The sequence below is a fragment of the Cariama cristata genome, unplaced genomic scaffold (genome assembly GCF_000690535.1).
Source record: "Cariama cristata isolate BGI_N322 unplaced genomic scaffold, ASM69053v1 scaffold7354, whole genome shotgun sequence".
Lineage (NCBI taxonomy): Eukaryota > Metazoa > Chordata > Aves > Cariamiformes > Cariamidae > Cariama > Cariama cristata.
This window is the reverse complement of record NW_009613429.1, coordinates 59,582-69,549: the sequence shown is the minus strand read 5'-3', so window position 1 is coordinate 69,549 and position 9,968 is coordinate 59,582. Positions and strand designations below refer to the sequence as shown.

Here is a 9,968-nt window from a genome sequence, read left to right as displayed (position 1 = left end):
AGTTTGAGTTACAAAGGATTACCGTCATCTCCCTTTCTTGCGCCTCATGCCAAGTTAACTTAAGTGTCAATGGACCTCCTCCCGTTGGCTTGAACAGTAAATAAGAACATCGGAGAACGCAGTTCTCCATCGCACTTCAGCCACAGAGGTATTTGTGTGCCCTGCCTAGCAGACATTACTTCATGGGACCAAAAGATGCTTGCACACCTATTATCTTCTTGGACATGCAATCTTCTCACAAACAGAGCATCTAGAGAAATTTCAAGGTCAATGTAAATCAGAGAAAGACTAAGCTCACTAAATACTACAATGACACTATCTTACAGTTTACGATTTGAATTATTTCACATGTGCTGTAGCACTACTGCCCCAGAACTTTTCTTTTTTTCCTTCCCTCTTTCACCCCCAAATCCTGGCTTACCTTGTGAATTTTTGGATATCAACACTGGAATTGGGTCAAACTCATCTTCTGTCACTTTTTCAGAGCCCTCAGGAACATCAAAGCCTGATATCAGGTTAGTATCTTCTGCAGCATAAAGGAGAAACAGAGGTAAAGAAGCAAAGATAGCAGAGAAGGCTGGTTAGAATTGCTAAAAAGTGTTAGAACACCTTTATGTTTCCGAGACAGGGTTTAGAAGCAGGAATTTCATTTAAAAGGTGAAATAAAGTTGGTAAGTCTTTGGTAAAGAAGGTAAGAAGTAAGAGAACCAATTAAATACAAAAGTGGATGGGGAAAACAAAACAAAATGCAAGCCAACTCATGAGAACCAAAATAAAATCTGGCCAATCTGAAGGCTTAACAATTGGCATAGTTCAAAGCTGTGTAAAAGCCTGGGGCTTAAGCTCCCAAGGACTGAAGGTATTCTTTGTCATCAACCACTGGCTGTCAGGTATTAGTACAGTTTGAGCGCAACCTGGCACTCTGGTTACTTCTCATGCACGGGAAGAAGGAAAGGGCTGAGAAAAAAAAATACAGAAGAAATTCCAGTCATCTACACGAGACAAAACCCCTGAGCTTTCACCTACAGCGATAAAACAAGAAGTGCAGTATGAAGTCAGATTTCCAAGCACTTTACATGCCTGAAGCTGTAACTAGATAACGAGAGATATTTTTTTTTTTAAAGGCCTGTAGAGCAGTTCTGGCACATAATTTCATTGATTTCAAACCACGTCAACTGCAGTTAGACACTTGGTGGGAGGCACTTTCAACAGTCTCCACAGTAGATGAGAAATTTATCTGCCTTATCAGGCAATTACATACCTTTAGGGACTTTCACACTCTTGCTATGCATCACTACTTATTACTTTAGACACCTAAAATACCTTCCCAAAATCTGGTCCTCAATTACTACATGAAATACTTCTGGAAGCCTAGCAAGGACACGTACAAGTCAATGGTTTCTGAGGAACAGGAACATTCCTGTTTGACTCCTATCTAAAGCTGACAAATATGCTAACAGGTTTTGGGTAAGATGATGCAAGCAACCACTTGTGGAAATACACCGTCTTCGGGAAGATCAGACCCAGGAAAAATCCCCACAAATTTTATAGGAGTTTTATACTTTTTATGTATTTTTTATTTTATATATACAAGTCATATTTTATATATACTAGCCTTACATACTTTTTATTTTATATATACTAGCCTGTAAAGTGTCAAAAACAAAGACATTTCACCTTAACGGAAAGTCTCATCTTCTCATCATTCTGTCTCTGGAGTTATTTATTTGTGGCTCTTCTCAACCTCCCTGGGAGCCTCTGCAAGCATCCCATTTCCATCTCACTTCATTTATACATACAATTGCTCATAGCTCTGCAGTTTGCTGTACAAGAAGCTGCTGAAGGAGCAGTGTCCAATTACAGACTACCTTTCCTCAAGAGAGAGAAAGGCTGCTGAGGGTCTCTATTCGGGCAAAACTCCTTCAAAAGTGTTTGAGCTCACCTCAGTGACTAGATATCACCATAAGTAGAAAAATTCTCCCCTCTCATATATATGCAGCTTGGTGCTGTATTCAGCAAATGCAAATTAAGGAATACTGAAGGCTGAGCAAAAATTCAGAGGCCAGAAAACAGCCTAGGAAAGGACAATGGAAAAGATGCTATGGCATGGTTGGAGCATCAGTCCATGCCCGGACCATGGCTGCTTTTTCAAGTCTTCTAGTCCCACTGATAACTTGCAATGTTATCACCAGCAGGTCCATAGGTTGGTTACACCATGGAGAGCAGCGTCTGTCCCATAGGTGCTTTATTGGTGCTTTACCTCACCAGAGCCAGGATTGGGTAAACAAAGCAAACAGACAAAAAAAAAAAAAGACAAATGTACAGTTAATGACCATGCCTAGAGCTATAAAAGCAGGGTTTGAAAACAAGCCATAAATGAATTTTGGAAGATTTTACTATTTCACACACACACACACACCCCCCCCCCGCCACTCCTTCTAACAGAAGTGTCACTTTCCTCATCAAATATGAGCCCTTCTCATCCCAGAGGGAACAGCAGGACAGCCCAGGAGAAGTCATGCAGGAGTCCATTAGTTCATTTGCTCATTAAGTCACATCGACAATGTTCTGGTTTTGCTATGTTCCAGACACGAAGTAATAACTGCTCAACATATTTTTCAAGCCATTTACTCAAAATAAAGCGGCATGGAAGTGTATTATAGCAATGAGCAATTAGAACAACTGCTTGTTTAAACCCAAAAGCTCTATGAAAAACACAAACTCATTTTGAAGTGCCATCAAGTGTAAAAATTGATTACAGACTCTTTTTACAGCAATTCCTCCGAGGACAGATCATTTTCTGTTGCTATAGGGATACTTACCAAATGAGTTAAGCAAAACCGATCGTCAAGAGGCACCAGTAGCTAGCATTTGTGCTCTGGGTCCCTCCTTTCAAGGCAATAAATAGCACAGAAGTCCTGGTCTTCCCTCCCACCCGGGTGGATGTGTACTACCCAATGCTCACTACAAGCTTGGCTTACATGAGAGTCATCCGCTAACATCTGGCATTGTCCCAAAGGCACACGTGCACTGCTCACAACTGCTTTAGCCCATAATAGGGATGTGCCAGAACAGAGAAGTTCACTGTGCAAGTCACGCTCCAGCTGATAGCTCTTCAAACTATTCCAGTGCCACTGCTCCAGCCACACTGCATGGAGAGGGCCCAGGTTTCAGCTGGATGCTCTGCAGTTTGGAAAAAAAAAAAAGGTCATCCGAGTTAGGACCCAGCTTCCCAGGGTCCTCTACTCTTGCTTGTTAGCAGAAAGAGAACAGAACTCAGATCACTGCACAGTATTTCCACAATTCTACTCAAGCTCAAATATTGATGTACTGCGAAGGCTGATCTGCAGCTTTTAGGAATTACTACACACGGTCTGCTTCTCTTCTTCAACGCTGCTTTTTTGTGTTACTATGAAACTGTTCCATTTTTCAGTTGGATATTGCACTTAGACTTTCATTCATATTTGCTGTGATGCTGCAGTTGCCTCAAGAACCTTCTCCTGATAACGTCTGAAAAGGAGAACATTCTGTAGATCTGAGAGCGCTCACTCACATGCCTCGGATGCTAACTAACAAACCACAAAACAATTCCTTTAATTTCAAAAACCTGTGACATAAGTATAAATGATTTTCAGGCTCCCTTCCAGAATTAATAATGCAGCACAAAACCAGGTCTCAAATCCCATGTGCAAAAAGCAAAACCAGAGTACTTTCACGTACAAACCTGAAGAAGCGGTGCATACAAAAGCCTTCCCTTTAAGCCTACTGTACCCCTTCTGCTCTATCCTTGTTTCATGGAAGATGTCACCTGTTTTGACAAACCTTGTCTTTACAGTCAAGCCAAATACTTTTATCCATATTTTTCCCTTAGTGCTTCAATATGCATTCCAAGTTTCACCAGCTTGGGAAGAAAACAAAACAATGGCTTGGGGTAAAAAAAAAAACAACACACACAAAAAAACCCCACACCACCACCAGAACACAGCATCTGCTCCTGTAAACCAGTATCAGCTTCACTTGACAATAGCTAAAGACCGCGTCCCAGGACTGATTAGTTGTTAGAGACAAAGGGACAGTTTACCTTTGTGAGGTTGAGCTGCGAAAGCTACAGGAGCAAACTCATCCAAGAGGTCAGCAGCAGGGTTAGAAAGCAGAGAACAGTCAAGCAGAGAGTCTTCCCCAGTGAGAGAGTCTGGATCCAGGTTAGCATCCAAAGGTTGCAAGGTAGCATTAAACAGGACACAAACACTGTTAAGCTCATATTCTCACATTCCTGTTCCCGTCCGCATAGCGTACAAACAGAGCTTTGTTGCAAAACCACCAAAAAAGCAAACATTCCTTACTGCTCTGCAGTGAGGGCAGAGGGATTCCCAACACCTTTAGCAACACATAACACATTCTCTGGGGCTACCTGCCCTCTAATGCTGAGCATACAACAAAATCCCACACAAGTGACAGGTTAAAGTGGGGGCAGTGAAGGGGAGCATGAGTAGGGAACAGAGTCGCAGGGACTCTCTGGCAAAACTAACTGCACTGCCTATTTCATGAGAGACCTCTGAAAAGAGGTCAAGTCCATCCACTGTGGCCAGATCAAGGCCTTCTCAGTAAGAAAGGGACATGAATCGCTTACTACAATGCCCCAATGGCAGAGAGAAAGCTCAGTGCTCCAGATTTCAGAAGCACTTCATCAGAGCAATGCTCTGGCACCCACAGATCTGTAACGGCAGGCTGAAGGAATACCGCACCATTCTTCACAAGTAACATCGACCTTCAAGGAACCACGCAGCATTCCCTTACAAGACACACAAGCAAGCCCAATTTACACTGGTGGGAAAAGCAGTGAGAGAAGAGACACTTATGTTTAAGCTGACAGTGTTTTCTGATTTACACAGCCCACATCAGTATGTTGTATCCCTGTCCCCCCAAACACCCTCCCGCCTCACCAACCTGTTCTGTTGGAGGCAACCGACTCGGTCTGTGACACAAGGCGTTGGGGCAACGGAGCCTCGAGGCCCGGTATGAGACTCTCAACAGCTACATCAGGTTTTCCTTTCCAAATGTGCAAAATACCAGAGCAGAGAAGAAGCCAGAGGTTAGCTTGCAAGACACAGCGTAAGTAGGAACTAAGGTGGCAGTCATCTGAACCCTTTAGTGATCCTGTAACACGTCAGCTATGCTGGCAGCAACAAGGGGCTGAAGTTAAACTGACATTAATTTAACGATGAGGGAAGACTGTAACGCATTAGGGTTTGTTGAGTTTGAGTTTTTCTGTGGTTTATTTTAATTTGTGAAAGCCCAATCTGAAATATCCAGAAGGTGGAATGGGAGGTTAATAATCCCTGCCCTGCGTCTGGGCAAATAACTACAAGCTTTTGCAAGAGCCTTTTCCAGCAAAAGGAAAATACTGACCTTTAAGGAGTCCCCTTGCTTTAGAAGTAACAGATCATTAAAATACCTACTGTGGAGCCCTTAGCATATTCCCAGTTAAGCTTGTAAAAAGTCAAGATGTGGGGGTTTTTGTTTGGTTGTTTTTGTTTTTGGGTTTGTGGGGGGTTTTTTGTGGGTTTTTTGGGTTTTGTTTTTTCATTTTAAGTTCCCAGCGGAGTAGAGATTGCAGACCCCACAGAGAGGTGATAAAGTTTTGGAACGCAACGTCTTACTGAAAACACCAGTCCCCAGTATCATCTACTGTTGATGCTTATTATGTGGATACAAAAGGAGACGTTTACAAAGGCTGGATAGAAAGATTTGCTTTTATAGAAACCACAAAGGGGAGGGGGAGACACATGGAAGAGATGTCACAGCCATATCAGACAGGTATAATGCTCGTCAGGGTCTCTTCCCAAGGACCAACGTCAAGGCAATGACCAAGAAGTTAAATTAAAGAACAAGGATGCACTCAAATGCTGGGACCAGAAGTGGTCTAATTGGTCAACCTAAGAGAGATTAATGAATATTTTTGTTTGCATAGCAGTGTGCATGTCCATGATTTGCAGGATCATTATCTAAGAGTATTCAGACAACTGCCAGAAATTGCAAAAGGAAGAAAAAGTCTTGTTATGAAGGTGACTCATTTCCTACCTCTCTATTCAAAGCTACAAGGTTGCAACCAGCCGGCAGGAGACCCTGGCTGGAACGCAAAACCATATAAGCAGCTGATTGCAACTAACTGTAGCCTGCAATTATTAGTCTTTAGTACATTTGGTAAATAGACCAAAACACAATTCTGCAACACTCTGAAACCTTTATACTGCCTGGAGCCTGTTGCATCTGGGCTCACAGTAGCCTAGCACGTTTATTCTCTGCATATGGCCCAGGTCAAAGGCAATGCTGTCGTCCTCATCCTACTGAGGATTGACAGAGACACACACAGGCTCAGTGCCTGGGCCATGGTTACACATGAAGTCTTTTGCAGAAATGGAGGGATTTTTTTTTTTTCATCATCTCCTTCAATTAAGTTTCTTCTACCAAGACGAGAAGAGCACACAAAGCACAACTATGCCATGTTATTGTGCCAAATTGGTAAGTTCTACCAAGACGAGAAGAGCACACAAAGCAGAACCATGCCATGTTATTGTGCCAAATTGGTAAGCCTAGATTTAAAATGCAAATACCAAGTCTTTGCTGTTCAGATGCTAGTCTGATAGAGAAAAGGCAGATCTGTCTCAGCATAATCCATAACTTCCTACCACATTGCACTTCACCAACAGCAGCAGCTGTTTTGAGGGCCCAGTGGGGGTAAACGCGCAGAGTAACCATGCGGGACAAGACATGCCATGTAAGACAGAGGGGAGGAAGCACCCTGAGTTTATGTTTACCATTCACAGCATCTGACGTGCTACCGAAAGGGTCAGCGAGAGGCAGGATATCAGGGAGCAGAAGCGCAGTCTCAGGAGATTTGAGTCCCTCAATCAGTTTTTCTGAGTTAAGCGGGAAAAGGAGGAAGGCAGGCAACAGAGAAAAAAGAAAAAAGAAAAAACCAAACAAGAAAAGACAACATTAATCAGGTGCTCACTTCAGTGGCTCATAGTCCAACGTGTCAGCCTCAGAACAGCATCTGGACAACTTGGTGTGCAAATAACACTATCATTTAGAGATATTAGAGGGCAGCTATTCACCAGCTGGCCACTGTCAAATAAGACAACCAAGGACATCCTCATCCACTCTGCGCTGCTCAACCTAAGGAGCCACTGTTAAAGGGCAGGCAAATCTTTCACACTTACCCAAAGCACAAAAGTGTAACATGACCCACTGAAAACCAAATTTTAAAAAAACCAAAACAAACAAAAAAACCTGAAGTTTTTCCCCTCTCACCTTCCTACGCTGGGGAGATCTTTGTTAGTCTTTGTATAATGAGAAGAAACGGAAGAAATTATCAGAAGCTCAAGATGCTAGAGCTGAGTATACAACATCTATTAATATGCTCAAGAATGGAATACTTCCAGCCCTTAAGAACTTAAGCAAAATGAGAAATCATTGAGACACTACAATGCCAGATATCAGAACTTGCCCTTGGGTTAAACAGCTGTCGAGTTACCAACTGATTATTTCAACTATCAGGTTTCAAATCAGACATCATTCGCAGCGGTACAACTCCCGTACTTCACACAAAGAAATTTAGATAACCTGGGCAAAAAGTTAATCTCAATTATTAATCTAGCGGATGAGTGATTTCACAATCATACTAACTAGGTTTTCAATAATGGCCTTAATTAGCTTTCACAAGGTTTTTTTTCACAGAACAAGAAAATAAAGAACATTTTCAGGATTTGCTAGAAGTAATCACCTTCAGTAGAACAGCACTGCTAAAATTTGCTCCACACAGACAAATCTGGCCATTTCAACTTGCTGAAATTACTGCATTTATAATCTAACATTAGAATGAGCTATACCTTTACAAAATTTTTACATCTATTTTTTATGTTTGAGTTCAAAGGTTGGTGTTATTATTTATTAGCCAAAGAAAATGTGCTCATAAATGCACAAAAGCACAGGTTCTGGAATACTGCTGTATAAAGGACCTATCATGCTGAGAAAGCCAAAGAAAATGCTTAAATTGTGCTGTTACATACATGGTAATAACATCGATCTTTTTTATTGCCCTATATAAATAAAAAAGTAGCCTAGCGGCTTTGGAACTACTTATTCAAAGCAGGACAAATTCTACTGCCCATGAAAAGCTTCACAAGCCAACACACTAAAGCAACCAGGATGGGAAGGAAACGTAAAAAGCAACCCAAGAGGCAGCTCTTATACCACTGAAGGCCTGAAGAAGGTCAACAGAAAGAAAAAACCTGATGGGAACAGCAGCCTTGAACATACTTGAAACCTTCCATCCTCTACAAGGAATACTCAATTTCAAAGGTTGCATTTGCCAAAGAAAACACACCCCAGCTGCAGACGTATCACCCCTGGCTTCTCAGCAGCGCAAAGAGGGGCTTTTTCCTTGGATGAACAGAGAGCCTGGGAGCAGGGGTTTGGCAAAAAAAAAAAAAAAAAAAAAAAGGTGTTGATGCTATCAAAAGGGGGCTAAGAAGGATGGAACTGATTATAGCGTGTTGGGAAAGCAGAACACAACACAGGAGAGAGACTTGGGGACAAGACAACAGAGAACATGCTCAATTCCTTTTCCCAGGAGGGATGCGGTAAGATAACAGGTATCCACCCAGAGTACAGCTGACTTAACGTTTTAAATCAATTAATCCACATAGCAAGGTACAGGACACAACTGTGGGAGAAATTATGGATTGTCTCAGAGTCGGGCAGTTTCAGATTGGGTTTCATTCCTACCTTGAGACAAAGTTTGTAAGCTATGAAGTGACGTGTATGCACATTGCGAATGTATTCACATTTTAGAGATTCAGGCCTAAGATACTCCTTTCAAAGCAGACTCTTACAGAAGGTCTGTCTGCCAACACCCGGCTCTTCTCAAGCCACTTGCATCAACCTATATCTTCAAACACATATATATAGTAAACATTCCTTTTATGATCCCGTTTTCAAGTGTCTTGCTCCCTGAAGTCTCCCTCCTTCCACCTTACCTTTCCAAACAGTTTCCTCGTATTTCATTACTGCAGACTTCCCATTTAACACAGTGGAACTGCCTTTTGGTCAGGCACTAGGAAGTTGCCCATTGAACTCACCCAAACTTTTTAAACATGAAGAAATTATGAGAATAAACATGGTGGTGTTCTCCCTACATGTTAGTTTTCCCTCCTGCTCCCTGGGCTCAACTGGTTTTAGGCAAAGCTTTAGATAGTCAGTGGTTCTTTGTCTCATTTTGCTACTTGTCTCATGAGATCTCCTTTCTTGTTTTCTTCACTGTTGGTGCTTATCTGCCAATGCTGTTACAGGTAGCCACTGCATCTCTGAGTACATGACTAAAAGGAACTTTATCCCTTCTCAGGGAGGCTGAGAAGTTCCACAAAAACAAGAAGGTGTCAGGATGAATGGGAAAGGAGATAGCAAAAGTAACAAAAATCAGACACATCAAAAATAAAAAAATCAGAGACCTAGCAGTTCATCTCCCTGGCTTCTGTTTTGTGTTGCATCTTGTACTAACCTGTAGGAATAAGAGATAAAGCAAAGGAATAGCAGTCACTTTAAGTGGTGGAAAATTCACGCTCAACTAGGAGCAAATGAAAAGTTACTGAAGGCCCAGTGAAACCTATGGTTCTACATTAGTTAGCACAAATACTTTACAAGAGTTCGGTTTGTTCTCTTCAGCAAGACATGCTTACTAAAATACCGCACACATGCTAGAGGAAGTTTTTCTGAATCCTCATCAGACATCCAAGTCCAAGAACACTACATGCCTTTGCAGTGGCAAATAAACCCAGGTCTTAAGCCTCTGTTTCACCATAACTCCAATGATCGAAGCAGTAACTCAAGGAGGGTATCTTCTGCACACTAGACTGTTTCCCTGTGCATGAACATTAGGCAGCTGCAGACCTCGAAAGGAAAAAACA

At 42.0% G+C, this 9,968-nt stretch overlaps 1 protein-coding gene across 1 annotated transcript in view; it reads right to left on the bottom strand.

Moving 5' to 3' along the window:
* AAK1 (AP2 associated kinase 1) overlaps positions 1–9,968 on the bottom strand; it is a 70,697-nt gene that overhangs the window by 1,213 nt on the left and 59,516 nt on the right. Inside the window, 5 exon segments of the mRNA XM_009699015.1 lie at positions 422–526; positions 878–883; positions 4,082–4,192; positions 4,948–5,049; positions 6,819–6,920. Coding sequence (XP_009697317.1) covers positions 422–526; positions 878–883; positions 4,082–4,192; positions 4,948–5,049; positions 6,819–6,920 — 426 coding nt within the window.